The sequence below is a fragment of the Bos grunniens genome, chromosome 17 (genome assembly GCF_055505025.1).
Source record: "Bos grunniens cultivar Pamir isolate PY7600 chromosome 17, Bosgru_T2T1.0, whole genome shotgun sequence".
NCBI lineage: Eukaryota > Metazoa > Chordata > Mammalia > Artiodactyla > Bovidae > Bos > Bos grunniens.
Window position 1 is genome coordinate 51,660,209 of NC_141181.1, and position 19,727 is coordinate 51,679,935.

The 19,727-nt window shown below is 54.3% G+C and overlaps 1 protein-coding gene across 22 annotated transcripts in view; it reads left to right on the forward strand.

Annotated features, from left to right (window-relative positions):
• NCOR2 (nuclear receptor corepressor 2) overlaps window positions 1-19,727 on the forward strand; it is a 236,352-nt gene that overhangs the window by 64,915 nt on the left and 151,710 nt on the right. For all 22 annotated transcript variants that reach the window (XM_086347286.1, XM_086347298.1, XM_086347301.1 and 19 more), the window contains exons 2-3: window positions 12,550-12,767; window positions 19,564-19,691. In XM_086347286.1, coding sequence (XP_086203412.1) covers window positions 12,663-12,767; window positions 19,564-19,691 — 233 coding nt within the window. In that variant the 5' untranslated portion in view covers window positions 12,550-12,662. The remainder of the gene's footprint in view (window positions 1-12,549; window positions 12,768-19,563; window positions 19,692-19,727) is intronic.

Consider the following 19,727-nt stretch of genomic DNA (forward strand, 5'->3'; position numbering starts at 1 on the left):
TGTGTAATAGATTCAGTGGCGTGCCACACCGTCACCACTGTCTCATCCTAAAATGTGTTCATCATCCCAAGGGAACTCTGCTGCTGCTGCTGCTGCTGCTAAGTCGCTTCAGTCGTGTCTGACTCTGTGCAACCCCATAGACGGCAGCCCACCAGGCTCCCCCGTCCCTGGGATTCTCCAGGCACGAACACTGGAGTGGGTTGCCATGTCCTTCTCCAATGCATGTAAGTGAAGAGTGAAAGTGAAGTTGCTCAGTCGTGCCTTAGCGACCCCGTGGACTGGAGTGGGGTGCCATTGTCTTCTCTGAAGGGAAACCTAATACCTATTAACAGTCACTTCCCATCCTCCCCTCCCCCAGCCTCTGGTAGGCACCAGCCTACATCTAACTCAGGGGATTTGCCTCTTTTGGACATTTTGCATAAATGGCATCATTCAATACGTGCTTCTTCCTTTCGGCATAATATTTTCATGATTTTTATATCTTCCCCCCTTTTAAAAATAATTTAATTTCTTTTTGGCTGCACTGGGTCTTCATTGCTTCGCATACTTTTCTCCAATTGCACCGAGTGGGGGCTACTCTCTAGTTGTGGTGCTGGGGCTTCTCATTGTGGTGGCTTCTCTCGTGGAGCACAGGCTCTGGGGCTCGAGGCTTCAGTGGCTGCAGCTCAGCTGCAGCTCATGGGCTCGGTAGTTGCAGCTCCCAGGCTCTAGAATTTAGGCTCGGCAGTTGTGACGCATGGGTTTAGTTGGTCCGCAGCATGTGGGATCTTCCAGGATCAGAGATCGAACCCAAGTCTCCTGCATTGGCAGGAGGATTCTCTACCACTGAGCCACCAGGGAAGCCTTATGTGTCCATTTTTATAGCTAAATAATATTCCAGTGAATGGATCCGTCACAGTCTATTTACCCACTCATCAGTTGAAGAATGTTTGGGTTGTTTCTGTTTCTTGGCTGTTGTGAATAGCGCTGCTCTGAACATTCGTGTTTGTTTTATTTCATCACCTGCTTTCATTTTTTGGGCTGTATGCCTGGGAGTAGACTTGCTGGGTCACACGGTATCTCTGTGTTTATCTTTGTGAGGTGCTGCCAGACTGTTTTTCGCAGAGACTGCACCATTTTACATCCCTGCCTGCAATGTGTGTGAGTCCCTAGTTTTCAGAGAAGCCAGAAATTAAGGGTGTTTCTGTGAACTCTCTTGATAATGCTTCGTGTTGAGCTGGTCCCTGGGGCCTGGCTCAGCTGGATGGGGAGAAGGGGAGCAGGTCCCTGGAAATCTGTCCAATGAAAACATATCTGGGGGTATATGCCACATTCTGGACCCACTGGAAGCTGTTTTTCTGGCTATTGCTTGGTGCCTGAGTGTGGCGTGATGTGTCGTGATACCCAGGGCTGTGAATCCCATTGGCCACAAGGAAAATGTTTCTGAGGCTGCAGTCAACGGGCTTTCCTTTTCTCCTCTTCTCCAGGAGGAAGGGGTGCTGGCTGTGGGTTGAGGAGAGTGGTGCCCAGGGGAGGGTGGGCCTTGAGTCCATCCCACTGGGATTCTGGAGATTGGAATCAGAGGCAGCTTTCCCCCTGGGTTTCTGTGCCCAGCATCCTGGGGCTTGGGGAGCACTTGTGTGGACTTGGGAGGGTGCTCATGGGGATGATGGTGCTCATCTGTGTCCCCCATGGCGGCTGGCAGGAAGCCTGATGGGGGGATATTAGTGGAATAAAAACATGCTTGGCTCTGGGAGTTGGTTAAAAAAGTAACCTCTGAAAAGTGGAACACTTGAATTGATATCCATTGGTTGATTAGTCCATCCATCCATCCGTCCATCCATCCCCCCCTTCATCCATCCCTCCATCATCCTTCCTCCCTTATCCACCCATCCATTCCTCACTCATCTCACTCATCACCTTCATCCATCCATCACCCCTCTCCATCTATCCATCCATCCTTCCTTTCCCCCTTATCCATCTATCCATCCCTTCATCCATCCATCCATCCATCTATCCCCACCTTCATCCATCCATCCATTCATCCATCCTCCCCTCCCTTATCCATCCATCTATCCATCCATCCATCTACCTATCCATCCATCCATCCATCCATCCATCCTTCCCTCGTTTCATCCATCCATCCCTTCATCCCTTCATCCATCCATCCATCCATCCATCCATCCTTCCCCCGCTTCATCCATCAATCCCTTCATCCATCCATCTATCCATCCATCCATCCTTCCCCCACTTCATCCATCCATGTATCCATCCATCCATCCACCAATCCATCCATCCATCCATCCATCCATCCATCCATCCTTCCCTCGATTCATCCATCCATCCTTTCATCCATCCATCCCTTCATCTATCCATCTATCCATCCATCCATCCTTCCCTCGCTTCATCCATCCACCCATCCATCCTCTGCTTCATCCATCCATCCCTTCATCCATCCATCCATCCATCCTTCCACACTTCATCCATCCATCCCTTCATCCATCCATCTATCCATCCATCCATCCTTCCCTTGCTTCATCCATCCATCCCTTCATCCATCCATCCATCCTTCCACGCTTCATCCATCCATCCCTTCATCCATCCACCCATCCATCCATCCATCCATCCTTCCTCCCTTGTCTACTCAACCCTCCATCCATTCCTCACTCATCTCATTCATCACCTTCATCATCCATTCATCCCCTCTCCATCTATCCATCCATCCATCCATCCATCCTTCCCCCCTTCATCCATCCATCCCTTCATCCATCCATCTATCCATCCATCCATCCTTCCCTTGTTTCATCCATCCATCCATCCATCCCCCACTTCATCCATCCATCTCTTCATCCATCATCTATCCATCCATACATCCTTCCCTTGCTTCATCCATCCATCCATCCTTCCACGCTTCATCCATCCATCCCTTCATCCATCCATCTATCCATCCATCCACCCATCCTTCCATGCTTCGTCCATCCATCCCTTCATCCACCCACCTATCCATCCATCCATCCATCCATCCTTCCTCCCTTGTCTACTCAACCCTCCATCCATTCCTCACTCATCTCATTCATCACCTTCATCATCCATTCATCCCCTCTCCATCTATCCATCCATCCATCCATCCATCCTTCCTTCCCCATCCATCCCTTCATCCATCCATCCATCCATCCACCTATCCATCCACCCCTCACCCACCCATCCTTCCTTCTTCCCTCTCCCCTCCCTCCCTCATCCATCTTACCCTCCATGCATCCGTCACTCACCTCATTCATCACCTTCATCCATCCGTCCCCCACTCTATCCCATCTATCCATCCCTCCATCCATCCACTCATTTCTCCTTCCTCTTCCATCCATCCATCTCCTTTGAGTACCTGGCTGGGAGCTTTCCCTGTTGGGACCGGCCAGTCACTGGATGTCAGCTCTGACTGGCAGGCAGTTTGTCTGACTGGTTCACTGCTGTAGCTCCAGTGTTTGGAATACTGCTTGTACATTGTAGATACCCAAATAATTTCCTGATTGGCCAGAATGTGTGGAGATTCCCGTTGGCTTGGGTTTGTCTAACCTGGTACCAGCTTGGTGGGGGGTGGCAGGTGGCACCCCTATGGGCGGCACATTGAGCTGACTCTGAGAATGGTGACCTTTGGCCACTCTGGACCACCGCCCCTTGGGCAGGGCCAAGGACAGGCTGTGGTTGGGGTCCTGGCTCCTCCTTAGGGAGCCCAGTGACCTCTTTGCCAGGTGAGGAACAGGGAGGTTGGTCTTCTTGCTGGAGTTGCCAAGGTGGGCAGGGGCCCATTTCTGTAGGATCCTGGATGGTGTTTTTTTTTTTTTTCCTGCACTGCTTGGCAGGTGGGATCTTAGTTCTCCATCTGGGGATTGAACCTCTGTCCCCTGCATTGGCAGCACAGAGTTTTAACCTCCAGACCACTAGGGAAGTCCCTGGACAGTGGCTTTAATAGTGTTAGGATTATGGGTGGGCCAGCCCTTTTACCTGCATCCAGTGCACAGAGGCCTGCGCCCATGGCTGTAGACAGGGGGCACAGCTGAAGTTTCCTTGAGCACAGAGATGCGGGGGCAGGCCTAGCGTAGGAGACCCTTCACATCGCCCCAGCCCACAGGGCGTCATCCTTCTCTTCTCACTTGGAGTGAAAGCCCCGTGTGACCTCCACTCTCACCATCTGGGTCTCCCTGCTGTTCCTACCTCAGGGCCTTTGCACTCGCCATTCCCTCTGCCTGGAACGCCCATCCAAGACATCTACACGGTTTCCTCTCTCTCCTCCTCCACGTGTTTGCCTGAGGACACCTTTTGGTGAGCCTGTCCCTGAGCACCCACTTTAAAACTGCACCCCAGCCCCTATCCCCTGCCTACCTACTCCACACTTCTGCTTTTCTCCATAGCGCAAACACTGTCCGCCATCCTATAGTCATTCTCGTGTCACCTCCTGGAACACCAGTTCTGAGACGGTGGGCGGGGAGTTTGAGTCTGTCACTTGCTGCTGTGTGCTGGTACCTGTCCCACAAGTGAAAGTGAAAGTGTTAATCACTCAGTCGTGTCCACCTCTTTGTGACCCCATGGACTGTAGCCCACCAGGCTCCTCTATCCATGGAATTTTCCAGGCAAGAATACTGGAGTGGGTAGCCATGCCCGTCTCCAGGAGATCTTCCCAACCCACAGATTGAACCCGGGTCTCCTGCATTGCAGGCAGATTCTTTACTATCTGAGCTACCAGGGAAGCCCAACAAGAGGTGCCTATAAATCATGGTTGACAGTAGGGGGTGGCCAGGGCACCGGGCAGGATCTCTGCCTGTGCCCCCATCCACATTGGCTGTTCTGACTCCTATGGGCCAGGCCAGATGAGGCCACACAACTTCCCACCTTTATCTCATTACTTGATTCAGAGTCGGGTTCCTGGGCATTCATTCTGCACCATAAGCCCCTGCTGAAGGCAACCTTCAAATAGATGGCCTATTCCCAAATTTTTACTTGTATGTCAAAAGCTAGAAACACAAAGTGTGAACAGTCAGCTTCATTCTAGCTGGTGTTTATGCAGCATCTTCACCTCACATTCCAGAACTGTTTTTATCTTCAAGTCCTGTCCCATCTCTCCACCCGCGCCCCAGTGCTGGCTTCCAGGTCTCCATTCTCCTTGGGCCACTGAATGCCTCTTTGTGCCAGGCTCGGAGATATAGCAGTGAACAAAGCACATATTGAGCACCTTGCTGTTTTGGGTTGGGGCTTTCCAGGTGGCGCTAGTGGTAAAGAACCCATCTGCCAATGCAGGAGACATAAGAGATGTGGGTTCAATTCCTGGGTCGGGAAGATCCCCTGGAGGAGGGCATGGCAACCCAGTCCAATATTCTTGCCTGGAGAATCCCCATGGACAGAGGAGTCTGGGGGCTACAGTCAATAGGATTGCACAGAGTCAGACTTGACTGAAGTGATTTAGAGTGCTTTGTATTGGGTTAAGTGGTGTCCTCCTCAAGTTCATGTCCACCTGGAACCTATGAGTGTGACTTTATTGGAAGAGAGGATCTTTGTAGATGTAATTAGTTAAGTTGAGGTCACACTGGAGAGGCTAGGCCTTAAGTCCAATATAAGTGGAATCCTTATAAGAAGAGGAGGCCAGGTCCTGGTTAAGACTCTGCACTCCCAATGTTAGGCGCACAGGTTCAATCCCTTGTCGGGGAACTAAGATCCCACATACTGCATGGTATGGCCAAAAAGAAGAGGAGGCCAAAATGAAGACAGACACAAAGAAAAAAAGGCCATGTGAAGGTGGGCAGAGATTGGAGCGGTGGGGCCACAAGCTAAGGAAACCTGGAGCCACCAGGAGCTGGAAGAGCCAGGAAAAGGTCCTCCCCTGGAGCCTCTGGAGGGAGTGTGGCCTTGTTGACACCCTGATTTTGGACTTCTGGCCTCCAGATCAGTGAGAAGATCCATTTCCCCTGTCTTTAGCCCTTCAGTTTGTGGCAATTTGTTACAGTGGCTCCAGGAAAACAATACACCTACTGTGTGCACCATGCGCCTTGTGGGGGATTCAGCTGTCACTTAAATGTTTATGGAGGAGCTACTGTGTGTCAGATGAGCTTCCCTGGTGGCTCAGCAATAAAAAATCTGCCTGCCAATGCAGGAGACTCAGGTTCGATTCCTGGGTTGGGAAGATCCCCTGGAGGAGGGCAGGGCAACCCACTCCAGTATTCTTGCCTGTAGAATCCCCATGGACAGAGGAGCCTGGCAGGCTACAGTCCATGGGTCACAAAGAGTTGGACAGGACTTCGTGACTGAACAACTGTGTGTCAGACACTGAAGAGACCAACGAGGCCTCTGCCTACAGGCTCCCAGATCATCTGTGTGTCTCTGACCCGAGACAGTCTGGGTGGGGATGGGGGTGTCATAGACCATGTCCCTTCTGTGAGACTGGTGGCTGCTCTGAGCTCAGTGGAGGGTTCTGACGAGTGCTCGTGTGCTTGTGCTGGGGGCCTCCTCGCTCCTGCCTGGCAGCTGATTTTAAATTCTGAGGCTCCTCCACCCGCTGCAATTTCCAGCGTGGGTGCCCATTAGCTCCAAGAAAATGTCAGGCACGTGCTGTGCAGACAGCTCCCCTTTCATCTTCCAAGGCTCAGGTCTGAAGGGTCCCAGGCACATTTCAGCTTCAGTTCTGGGCTCTTAACAAGCAATCCCCCCACTTCCCTGAGCTCTCAGAGACATCCCAGCCCCGGCAGCCGTGATCCACCCTCCTATGAGCCAGGCTGCTTGGGATACGAAAAGTCCACGGAGTGTGCTTGGTATGGCCTCCCTGGCTGTCTTGCCTGGGGCCTAAGAGGGATGTCAGGGCAGGATGGAAACTTACTCTCCCCCACCCAAAGAAAGAGACCTCTCCCCAGCAGGGCTGGGGACTGAGGATGCGGGTGTGGTGGGCTCTGTCCTCACCTCGTATTACTGGTGTTCATCTCCCAGAAGTTCATTCATTGAGCAGCTGCTGTGTGCCCGGTGCTGTGCTAGGCTCACGGGAGGCCGCAGAGGCAGACACAGAATCCAAGGCAGTGGTGAGTTCTCTCTGTGGATGCGGAACGTGGGGTTGGCAGCGTTGTGGGGTGGCTGCCAAATCAGAGCCACAGCCTATAGGGCTCTCCAGGGCAGCTTCCTGGCTCTGGCCAGGTGTCTCCTCTGGGGCAGGCGTGCTGGGGGTCCCTGCCATGTGCATGGGAGCCCCAGTTTGCAGCCTTCCTCAGGCTGATTCCGCAGGGCAGCAGGGCAGTTGCCCCCGCCGTGTTTTGTGGTTTGGATGTGCGAGGCCCAGCGGGGCTTGCGGTCTCCCCGTCCCATGGGGCTCAGGAGTGTCCTACGCCGCCTGGTGAAGCAAGCCCTTAACCTCACCAGAGCACCCCCTCTTCTCCCTGGAACGCTGACCTGGGTGAGTTTGCCTTATTGAGCACCTTCTGTTCACCAGGCATCACTTCACAAGCATGCTGTCCTCCTGGGTCCGTGGAGCAGGAACACGCATGCTTCCCGTCTGCCATTGAGGAAATAGAGGATCAGAGCCCCGAGGCGTCTTGCCAGAGGAGGGGAACCACAGCCCCCATCCCTGGGGGAACGCATGGCCTTCTTCACCCCCAGAGCAAGGTGTTTCTGAGGCCGGCAGTCTCCTTCCCACCTTCCACACAGTCTGCTTCTGCTTCTTGGTCCCTGCTGCCCCAATCCCACAGCATCATCTCACGTATCTTGTGATAACCCCCCCACCCCCGTACCCTGGCCTCCTGGTTCCACGCTTGCTCTTCACGGCGCCTGCTTATCAAACACTCCGGCCCTTTCCTCTCTTCGTCAACCACCTTCTGTAGCTCCCCACTGCCTTTCAAAAAAAATCCACCCTTTCCGTGGCCCATGGGCCTTGAATGACTCGAGGAATTTCTCAAGCACACAGTGCCTGTTCTGGTCTCTGGGCTCTTGCTTAGGTGGTGGCCTCTGCCTAGAGCCCCATCTACTTACCCCTCCCCCGGCTGTGTCTTGTTCACACTCCAGGAGGTTCTCCCTGGCTCCCTCTTGCCCTCCTCAAGGCTTGCAGAGCCCCCAGCCTGCACTCAGAGGTCACTATTTACTGCTTGTCTGCTCTCTGCCGCACCCTGCCGGAGCGCCAAGACCATCTGTGGCCTGGACCCTGCCTCATTCAGTAGCTTGGGGCTGAGCTCTGAGTGGGGACCTCAAAGTGTCTGGAGAACAATGGATGCCACCATCCCCTCCTGACCCCAAAGCCCCGGACTGCAGTGATGTTGGGGCCACTGCATCGCTTTCCTGCTCTAACCTGGATCCTGTTCTCAGAACCTCGTTCAGCCAAGGCCAGATTCAGGGGACCCCCTACATTGCCCCATGGGTCTCGCTCATCCTCTCCTCGCCTTGTCTTTATGTTAATTTATTTGGCTGCGCCGGGTCTTAGCTGCAGCATGTGAGATCTTCGAACTTTGTTGCAGCACGTGGGATCTTTAGTTGTGGCATGCAAACTCTTAGTTGCAGCATGTGGGATCTAGTTTCCTGACCAGGGATCGAACCTGGGCCCCCTGCATTGGGATCGTGGAGTCCTGACCACTAAACCACCAGGAAAGTCCTCCCTGCACCCTTGTCTTTGGTGAAGCAATGTATACTTTTTCTTGTTCTGCACCTCCCAACATTGCTGATGAAGTAAAAACTTAATCCCCCGATGTTATGCAAACACCACCTTTATCTAGTTTCAAAACTTGCCTGGTAACCCTTACATCTATCAGCACCCTCCCCACCTCCATCCCACCCCTTGCCCCTGGCAACCACCAACCTGTTTTCTGTCTCTGTGGATTTACTGTTCTGGACATCTCACATCAATGGAATCATCCAGTGTTTGTCCTTTTGTGTCTGGCTTCTTTCACTCAGCATCCTGTTTGCAAGGTCCATCCACGTTGTGGTGGGTGTCCGTGTTTTGTTCCTTCTTAGAGCTGAATCATACTCCATCATAGGGGTAGACTGTGTTCCGTTGATTTATCCACTTGTCCATTGACGGACCCTTGGGTGGTTTCCACCTTTGACTATAGTGAATAGTGGTGTTGTGAATATGTGCGTGTACACTGATTTGTTTGAATCTCTGTTTTCCATTCTTTTGGGTCTATGCCTAGGAGTGGAATTGCTGGGTCATACGGTAATTCTATGTTTAACATTTTGAGGAGCTGCCAGACTTATTCTCCTAAAAAAAATTTTTTTTTTTCAAGTTGGCAAAAAAATGTGGCTGAGGTTGGGAGGGATAGAAATTGAGCTTATTGAAATAAGCTCGTGGTGAGTGTAAGCAGCATGAGGCCCCAAGGGGCCCCTGGCTTTGGGGACAACCTGCATCTGAGGATGCTGGACCAGGGAGCTGGTGGAGTGCCTTTGGCAGGTGGGTGGCAGGGGTGGCAGCCCCTTGGTGGTGGATGCTCTGTGTTGATGGAGTGGGAAGCCAGCCAGGCTGGGCTTGAGGAGGGTGGGGGGAGGTGGCCAGGGATTCTCCAGGGCTGGTTTGAAAAGGTGTCACTCCCCTGGCTTCTGGAGCCCTTGTGCAGTCCACAATGTGAGCACCTGTCCAGGGCTGCCATCCCTAGTCGGCATTTCATTAGACAAAGAAGGGTAGAAAAGCTGTGGGGACATCAGACTTCTCACCACCTTGTGCAATGCAAAGCCACAGAGCAATTTGGAAGTTGCCCGTGGTGCTCTGGGAGGAAAGGCAAGCAGAACTGACTTCTACCTGCCCAGCTGCTGGCCTCGTCCTCGTGCTGGCCTCTCTGGGTTTAAAACCCAGAGAGAAGCTGGGATAGAATTGGCTTTGCTGCATCGGACCACCAGGGTCTGCTGGGCTTTGTGACAAGCTGGGACAAAAGGAATTCTGGAACTGGGTCCAGCACTGGTGGCCACAACTGACCCCTCTCCGGAGGCCAGTCTCTTGTCTCTGGGCTCCAGGACAGATGCCAAATTGCTCTTGGTGTGCCTGGTCTTCCTTCCACATCTCTGTCACCGGGCTGCGGCTACTGCAGTGACAGTGCTAGTGGTTGTAGTCGTAGTAGCTCCCGTTTGCTGGGTGAGACTTGTTCGCACGTTCTTAAGAGTTACACGGTTTATCCTGTCTCGATGGCTGGGAGAAGTCCATATGGGCTTTTCTCCTACAGTGGTTGTAGGGTGGCAGTTTTGGCTCTGAATTCTTTGGCTTTGCAGTGGTAGAAGGCTGGACAGCACCCGATGGAAAGGTTGCCTGCTCCAAGACTCCTTCGTGCTCTGGAGGAGTCAGAACTTTTGATGGCAAGTGGCAGAAACCCAGGTTGGGCTGGCCAAAGCAAAATGCATAGAAGGAGAGCCTTGACTTCCCTGAATGAAGAAGCAAGCTTTGAGCTGCCTTCAGGCATGGCTGTCATCAGGACCCGACTGTTCTCTCGCCACCCTTCACTTTTGCCTGTCTAGGGGTATGTTCTTGGATAGGTTTCTGCCATGCAGTGGCCCCACAAGACCCCCAAGGTTTCATCCTCCTAGCTTACAGCCCCAGTGGAGAGTGCCTCTTTCTGGTTCCTTCTCAAAGTCTCAAGACCCAACGACTCTCATTGGCTCATATTGGGTCACATGCCAATCCCTGAGCCAATCATTGGTCCAGGGGAAGCAGGAATCTGATTGGCCAGGCCTGGATCATGTGATCACTCCTGGAGTCTGGAGAGGGAAGATGGTTCCTGAAAGGAAAGTCAAGTCTACTGTAGCAGGTGATGGGGGTGGAGAGCAGGAAGCAGTCAGGGCCCCCAGATGGAGGGGAGAGGGGTTTGTTCCTCTTCTGACCACCATGATCTCCTTCTTCCCTCTTAACATCCCTCCACATCAGATCTTCAGTGGGCAGAGCACCAGTGGAGGGTTTTGGGGTGTCCATGCCCTTGGAGAAGGATGGTCGTCAGTGGAGGGCAGGGTGATGAGGGACATTGTGATGAAATTTCAGGGAGCTGAGGGGGTACATGTGAGGTGCAACCCCAGCCCTACCTGGGGACATCCAGGTGTTGAGAGCTTGCACCATCTTGGATTTTCCTCAGCTTTTGAGGAGGGGCTGTGAGTGGGGCATTGCACTTGGTGGGGGCCTGATGGACACCCTTTTTCTCTTTTTCTTTTATTTTTGATGTTGGGTATGATTTATTTGGCTCTTAAACAATACAAATGTAACAACCCATGGTCTTCCTCCCTTCCCCTTTCAGAAGGCACTGTCCTCTTAGCTACAGGGACAAGCAGAAGATTCCACATCACCAGAGCTGCCCCCAACCTCCCAGGTCTTTCCTTCTGTTCTGTTAACCACCCTCTTCCTCCTGTGTGTGGTGCTGGTGTTTCTGAGTGGACACCCCCTTTCAGAGTGGCCCAGTGTGGAGGGGGCCCAGGACCTGCCAGGCTCTCAATCCTGGCTTGCGTGGAGGAACCAGTTACAATCCTGGGGAGGCTGCCTGCAGCAGTGGCCAGCAAAGAAGGGAGAGAAGGGGCCTGGGGAGAGGGGGGGCCCCCCAGAGATTCCTGGGCAAAGGCCTCTTCTGGCCACAGGCTCTCTTGCTCTCTTGCCTGGAGTCCTTTCTTCTTTCTGAGTCTTAGTTTTTCCATCTGGAAAGCCAGTGGACTGTTTCTTGAGATTCCTTCCGTTGCGGACACAGGCGTGGTTTCTCCCCTGCAGAGGCTATCCTTCCCCTGGCCCCCAGGAGCTGCCTGGGGCCCCCTTGGGGCCGTGTCCTCGGCTGTTTCCCCAATGTGGCCCTTGGGTTCCCAGTGCCCTCGCTCTCAGCTCACATCCCGGCCAACCTCACATTTGTCCTGTCCCCCATCGCGGTGTCACACTCCCCCACCCGAGGGTCACCAGGAGGCCCAGGCAGGCCCAGCTCTGCCCATGGTCACACTGTGACCTGCGTTCTTCCCGAGCTGACCCTGTTCACCACCGTCCCCCCAAGCTCGTGTGGACCTGTCCCCTCCTGGGACTGAGCTGCCAGGTGCTTTTGGGGAACTTTGCCCTGGTGACTCAAAGTGGCAGAGGACTTGGGGTGAGATTGGGTGGGTCAAGGGTGTTAGGGGGCCGTTGGGGTGGTGGGGTCAGTGTCCGCAGAGTTGAGGTTCCATGGGGGTGAGGTTGGGTGGTCTGAGAGTTCTTGGGGACCACAGGGGTGGTGAGGACAGTGTCCGCAGAGTTGGGGTTCCACGGGGTGCAGTTGGGTGGGCTGAGATTGCTTGGGGGCCATAAGTGAGGTAGGGCAGCACTTGTAGAGTTGGGGTTCCCATGCCTGCTGAGAAAGCACCTTAGCAGTGGGGGAGGGCACGACTGTCATCCACGTGGCGTGTGCAGCAGCTGCTGGCCTGGCCTGTGGTTTGGAGGGGCCTCAAACACCACTTGGTGTCTCCCTCTGCTGTCAGTGGGCAGGGAGCGTGCCAGTGGCATGGAGGAGGGTCCTGGAAGACCCCTGTCTGCCCTCGCTCCCTCACAGGGGCCACAGGAAGGACTTGGGGCCCCTCCAAGGTCTGCCAGGAGCAGCTGCCCCATGGCTGATCTTGCTTTCTTTTCTGTTCTCACAGGTGCCTGGGACAGGGTGGTCTGCAAGCAGATGACGAAGACTGGCTTGTAATCGTTGTTGACCATTGAGAGGGAGATTACAGGGGCCCAAGAGCCTCTCTGGACGCCCACCACCATGTCGGGATCTACGCAGCCTGTGGCACAGACGTGGCGGGCCGCCGAGCCCCGCTACCCTCCCCACGGCATCTCCTACCCTGTTCAGATCGCCCGGCCGCACACGGTAAGGGGCACGGATGTTCGCCTGGGGTCACCTTTGGAGTTTTCTTTTGTCACTGGGTTTCTGTTTCTCCCTGGAGTTGGCGCTTGTGTGGCTCCGATGGTGTCCAGCCAGGGCTCACTGTCCCCGTGGGGAAGTGGGGTGACAGGGCAGATACCACTGACATCTGTGGCCTTGCCAGGCCTCGGGACATCTGGGAAAATCTCTTAGCTCCCACTTTAAAGCTGGGAAGGTGGAGTCCAGGGCCAGGCTGAGCTGCAATCCCTGCCTCTGGGTCTGCTGTGGGGTTTGCTTGTTGATGTGGAGCTCCTGCTGTATACACTGTCGGCCCAGCCTCAACCAGGCTCCCCTGCTTTAGGATTGAAGTGACTTCCTGGGGGCTGTGGCTCGCAGACCCTCCCCTCCTCAATCCTCAGGGCCTGGAACCTATTCACTGAGTGATGCTCAGAGCTTCCAGATGACAAGGCCAGCACGTGTCATTCTCTGAATCTCTGATATGAGCGGGGCAGCGATGGGGGGGGAGGTCCAGGGGGTTGGTTCTGCTCATGGGAGAGCTGCCCCAATGTTGGGGGTGGTAGCCTGCTGGGGAGGGAGCAGATATGACCTTGGTCAGGTTTTTAAAAAAATTTTTGGCCATATCATGTGGCATGTGAGATCTTAGTTCCCCAACCAGGGATCAAACCTTAGCCCCCTGCACTGGAAGCCTAGAATCCTGACCACTAGACCACCAGAGAAGTCTCCTTGATCAGCTTTGCTGAGTGGCACCCGACTCTGTCCAGCTCCTAGTGGGGGCCCCCTTTCCTGACTTCACCTGTAGCTGCCTGTGGCGCCGAGGATGAGCTTTGGTTCTGCTCTGTTGGCACTTATTGGGCACTTACTATATACCGCATCTTCAGGGGCTTGCCAGAGGGCCCTCAGAGTCCTGGGTGTCGCCTGCTGGACCTCCTAGCTACTCAGCGAGGGACTGTGAGGATCTGCAGTCACAGCCGGGGTTGAAGCTGGCTGTGCTGGCCCCGGCTTGTACATGCTGTGTGTGTTCTTCTCGGGTGGCGTGGTCCCTCCTCCTGAGACGCTGAAAGGAAATAGCATGGGAGGGCTTTTCCATCCTCCGTGATCGAGATGTTTTTGCATATGAGCCCACTGACCCAGCCTGAGGGCCTCTTGAGAATTTGGGCCCCAAGATGCTTTTGAGAGCTGGCTGTGGTCAACAGGCACATTCTGGATGGAGTGGTCGAATTCTCACAAACAACCTAATGAAAGAGCACCTCACCTTATCCTCCCATTGTGCAGACGAGGAGATTGAGGCTGGGAGGTTAAATAATAGGCCTCAGGTTCAATCACTGTGAGGAGGCAGAGTCGGCTTCAGCTTCAGGACTCTGTGTGTATGCATGCTTAGTCGCTAAATGGTGTCTGACTGTTTGTGACCCCATGGACTGTAGCCCGCCAGGCTCCTCTGTCCGTGGGATTTTCCAGGCATGAATACTGGAGTGGGTTGCCGTGTCCTCCTTCAGGGGGTCTTCCCGGACCAGGGATTGAACCTGCATCTTTCACATTGGCAGATAGATTCTTTACCACTGAGCCACCAGGGAAGGACTCTGAGCCCCTGTGAAAAAGATGCTTCTGTTTATTGGTCACCTACTGTGTGCCCAGGGCCCAGGACTATGCTCCTGGGGATCATTTATTATGTATCATCATCAGCTTTGTCATGATCACAACAGCAAAAATAAGTGTTCTCATCCACTGAGTGCTTGCAGGACAAGCTTTATTTTGTTTTTTTAAGTATTTATTTATTTGGCTATGTCGGGTCTTAGTTGCAGCATGTGGGATCCAGTTCCTTGACTGGGGATCGAACTCAGGCTCGCTGCACTGGGAGTGTGAAGTCGTAGCCACTGGACCACCAAGGAAGTCCCTAGGGCGAGGGTTTTGTTTATGCTCTTTGTGTATACAGTTGCCCTTGCTCCAGGGTGAACATTTTGCAGGTGAGCAAATAGGATGGGTTATGTAACGCTTCTGAGTCTTGGTTTTTCATCCATAAAATGGGGTAATGAGAGCATCTGTTGCCTGGTTTCTCCTGGGGATGAAACGTGATGATCTGTGGAACAGCATTATGGCACATGTGTCCAATTGCAAAATTGTCATCGTCATTAGAGCTGCCTGGCGGGGGGCGGGGGCCCTCCCCTCCCCCTTCCCCTTGGGGACCCTCCCCCTTCCCCCTCAGGGAGGTTCCCCCCCCCACCCCACCCCCTGGGTGAGTCCTTGAGTCCCCATGGCCCTGCCATCCTGCCATCCCACCCTTCCTTTGCCCCAGCTCGGCCCTCTTGCAGTCCTTTGGAGTCACCACCTGATCTCAGACACTTTCTGTTTTTCCTGCTGGACTGCCAGTGATGCAGGGTGTGGCTGGGCAGAACCAAGTGGTCACTTCCTCCGGGCAGGAGGCTGAGGCCGTGCGTGGGCGGGGCCCTGGACAGCTACGAGGTGGGGCATCCTTATCCTGTGTGGTGACCGCAGTGGGGCCCCGCTTCCTGACCACCCTGCCTGGCGCTGGGGCGGCCCAGCTGCGGGCCCCTGCTTGTTACTGGGAAGGCTTTAAAAGCAAGATTTCTGGGTGTCCAGGGCAGGTGGTGGGGTCTTGCTCTCCCAGGCATATGTCCAGGGCTTTTCTTTGGCAGGTGGGAGGTGAGCATTGGGACTGTAATCTGGGGGTCCCCCTGCAGCCCTGAGCCCCTAACCCCTTACTGTCAGGCCATTGTACAGAGTTTCTGAGAATTCCCTCCTCCACCCCGAGTCTTTGAAAGACAAATGGTGAAGGATAAGGGGAATAAAGGCACAGAGAGACAAATGCCCGGTTCAAGGGCCAGATGGGGACCCAGGGTCCCAGCGCCTTGTACAATAGTTGAGGCAGGGATGCTGGGATGAGGGGCAGGGCAAGAATGCCCAGATATGCCTTTGAATTCCTGTCCCTCCCAACTTGCTGAGTGACATTGGGCTGCGTGGGGCAGGCTCAGTTTTCCCATCTGTGATATGGCTGTTGTGGGTCTGAGCATCACCGGCAGATGTCTGCAAGGTGCCCAGGGCCGTGTCTGCACATGGCGGTTCTCTCTCCTCCTGGGAGGCTGGCGGGAGACTGAAGAGGGCCTGGATTCTGAGAGGGGGCTGGGAGCAGCCTCCTCTGCTGGCCTGTGCTTCCACCTACGTCATCTCCAGGCCGCCTGCTGTGTTATGCCTGGCTCAGGTGGAGGGCTTAATTCAAGTGTACTTCTCCGGTCTGGCGTCAGGCACGCTCAGAGCCTCTCTCCATAGTGCTGTGCACGTGGCCTGCTCAGTCCCAGCTGCTCCTCCCACACAACCTCTCTGTGTCCTATTCTCACCATCTCTGTGGTCTTGGCTTTCCTTCCCCACAGTATCAGGACCCCACATTTTCCCCCGAGGGTCTTGGAGTCTGACGGTCTCCCAGGATTGAGGGTCCCAACACATTCTCCCCTTCTTGTCTCTTTTCCTGCTTTCTACAAGCCACCTCGATTCTGCTGTCTCCCTCAGGTCCCCTGGGACCTCTTGAGCTCTCTTAAGTTCCTTCAAGCCTTGAGCTGAATGAATGCGTTAAAGCCCAAAGACACAGGGTCTGAATCCCAGTGCCACTCCTTCCTGCTGTGTGGCCTTGGACAAGTTACTTAATCTCTCTGTGCCTTAGTGTTAGAAGGGCGTTTAAGTGCACAGGGTCTCAAGCTAAACCCCTTGCATTCATGTCCTGCCTCAGTGATGTCCTAGCTGTGAAACTCTAGTTTAGTGGCCTGACCACCCCTTGCCTCGGTTTCTCTGTCGGTTGGGTGAGGGTAGTCATAAGCCTCTGAAAGTGTTACTCAGTCGTGTCCGACTCTTTGCAATCTTATGGAGTGTAACCCTCCAGGTTCCTCTGTCCATGGAATTCTCCAGGCAAGAACGCTAGAGTGGGTAGCCATTCCCTTCTCCAGGGGATCTTCCTGACACAGGGATCGAACCTGGGTCTCCTGCATCGCAGGTAGCTTCTTTAAGCCTCTGAGGATCAAGTTAGTTGACACGTGCTGAGGCCTGTGCACAACGCCTGGGAAGGTTAGCGTGACTGATACAGTGCTGTGTTGATGACTGATGCTGCTGCTGTCATGACAACAACGTGCCCGTTAGCATCCTTTTCCGAGTGGCCCCCAGGGTACACGGCAGGCTTTTCCTCCAGAGGAGGGGTTGGCAAACCTTCTCTGTAAATATTTCAGACTTCTCGGGCCATGCGGTCTCTGTCACAATGACTCGTGGCTGCTGCTGTCCCAGCGCGAAAAGTAGCTCAGCCAACACGTACTGGAGTGGCTGTGGCCGTGTGCCAGTGACACTTGATGAGACAGGCCGAGCCTGGCTTTGGCCTTGGGCCTCGTTGGCCCCAGATCAGTGCTTATCAGGCTCTCTGTGGGAAGGATCGGTCTGTTTCATTTCCAGTTTGTCACAAATGGATACATGGGCCTTCTGCACGTGACCCAGTTTGCGGGCGTGAGGACGGGTTTAGGCCGAGGCCGGCAGGACTGTGCCGGCCATGCGCTCAGATGCTGCGGTGCTGTCAACAGGCTCTCAAGAAGGATCTGAATCTGCTCATCTTCAGCGCTTCCTTCCAGACCAAGGGTCACGGACTCAGGAGCCCGCTTGGGCCACATACATGTATGGGGGCAGCGGGCGGGGCTGGAATGGTTTGAAACACGTGGAGGGTTCTCATGTTGCGAGACGTGTCTGGAGGGTTCCAGCCAGCGTGCCTGGTGTCTTCAGGCTCCTAGGATCACAATGAGTCTCACCTTCAGCCTCTCTTGGGGTCTCCCCAGTTCTTTCCTTTCCATAAAGATCGAGGCACCCTCTGGGGTCCCTGGACTCAGAGCCCTAGGGTAGAGATCAATGTGGGTGGCCCCCAAGATGGTCTTTGGAGGGACTGTGCTCTAAGCTCATCCTGCTTGACTCTTAAACTGGGAAACTGAGGCCAGAAGGGTTCATGCAGTGGTCGCCCCATGCCCCTGCCTCAGGGGCCCCAGGCGCCACGTGCCTTTCTCCGCCTCAGTTGGTGGCGGTAGGCACGCCATCCTGCCCGGGCCCTCTCCCGAGGGATTGGACTGTCTGCCTTTCTGTGGCTTTGTTCATTTTGCTTTTGTGTGAGAGGGAATTTTCCTCCTGGCAGACTGCAGCGCGGATTTCTTCTCACACCTCGGCGCGCGTGTGCACACCAGATCCGTGCCTGGCAGCCTCGCCAGTGGGATCCCAGAGGCTGCCACCCACTCCCCCCAGCCCTTTCTACTTCCCCCTTTGAGAGCACCTGGTGGACATCCTGGAGTGTGGGGAAGCTCGGGGGAGGCCGAGCCCTCCTCTGCCTCCTGGAAGCTGCCGTCAGCCTTGAGGGAAATCCTTGGAGAGCTAAGGGGGATTTGTGGTTGGAGGCACAGAGGCCTCCTTCAGTCCAGGTCAAGCATCCATTTCAGTTTTCTTTTCTTTTATTTGCACGCCATGTGGCACGCGGGAATCTCAGTTCCCTGGCCAGGGACTAGAGAGCCCTTGCTCCTGCAGTGGGAGAGTGGAGTCCTAACCACTGGACCACCAGGGAATTCAGGCATCCATTTTAATGGTGAAGACACTGAGGCTCAGAGGGTTTGAGTGATGGACACTTACCTCTAGCCTGAGGCCTTGTAGCTTCTTGCTTCCACGTTGGGCTGCCCAGGAAGGCCCTTCCCTCAACATTTCCAGCCTCTGAAGTTGACAGGATCCCTCTTGATTCTAGTTACTCATCCCCTCCAGCTTCCCAGCCTCCCAGCCTCTTACATGCTGTTGTTTTGGAGGGTCTGAAACACATCCATTCCCAACACACCTACGTGGTATCATCTAATTCTCTTTGCAGAAATAACAGCTTTTAAAAAAATAAGCCAGACAGCAAAAGAATGACTAGATTTTTATGGAAGATTGGGAGAATTCAGAAAGGTGCCAAGAAGAAAATAAATCACCTACCATCCCACGCTTTCCCAAGCCTTACTCTTGCCAGACATCACTAGCTGATTGCCACCCACAGCGTGAATGTTCTCGGCAGACAGAAGTAATCGATTTGGACTGGTACGAGTAGGAAGCCTGTCCTGTTTTCTCCTTTGAAAGACTTCTTGTTTCAGTCTTTCTTTTTTTTAACATTTTAATGTGTCTCCAGTCAGCGTGTAGTTGCTAATCGGAGCACATCTAATTCGTTAGTGTTTTGTTTTCCCCCAGATGATAATGGGTGATGATGGCACATTACTGAAGAAGGAGGGTTTTGCCTGGAGTTTATCCTTTTGACTTTGAACTGTGCCTGTGTATGCGACACACGTGTGTGGGTTTTCTCTCTGCAAACGGGGCACTCCCACGTTGGTGCTTTGTTTTGGAACCTGGTATTTGAGCCTTGCAGACTGTCAGTGTTTGCTGCGTCACCCACTTCCCCTGACCCATGTCTTGCTGTGTCTCCTGCACTGGAGACAGACACGCAGGTTGTGCCTTTCTCCGGTTTTCTCTGCTAACACATGGGCTTGGTCGTCTCATAGGGAAAGACGGCAGGACTGGGAGATTGGGACAGGGTGGGGCGCCCTTTAGCTGAACGGGTCACTTCTTGGTGGCCACTGGCCCCAGGAATGCCTTCTGGCAGGACAGGGACTGAGGGCTGGGAGAGGACGTGGGAGGCTCCCCGGGTGGAGGAGCAGCACCGGGCAGGGGGCTCTGGGCCTGGGTCGCTGTGTGGGTCGCACCACAGTGGGGTGGGTGCTCATTGGCCTGTCTTCTGCTGCAGGATGTTGGGCTGCTCGAATATCCGCACCACCCCCGTGACTACACCTCTCACCTGTCGCCTGGCTCCATCATCCAGCCCCAGCGAAGGAGGCCCTCCCTGCTGTCTGAATTTCAGCCCGGGAATGAAAGGTGAGTAGGGGCTTGCGCATCCATTGCTCAGATGGG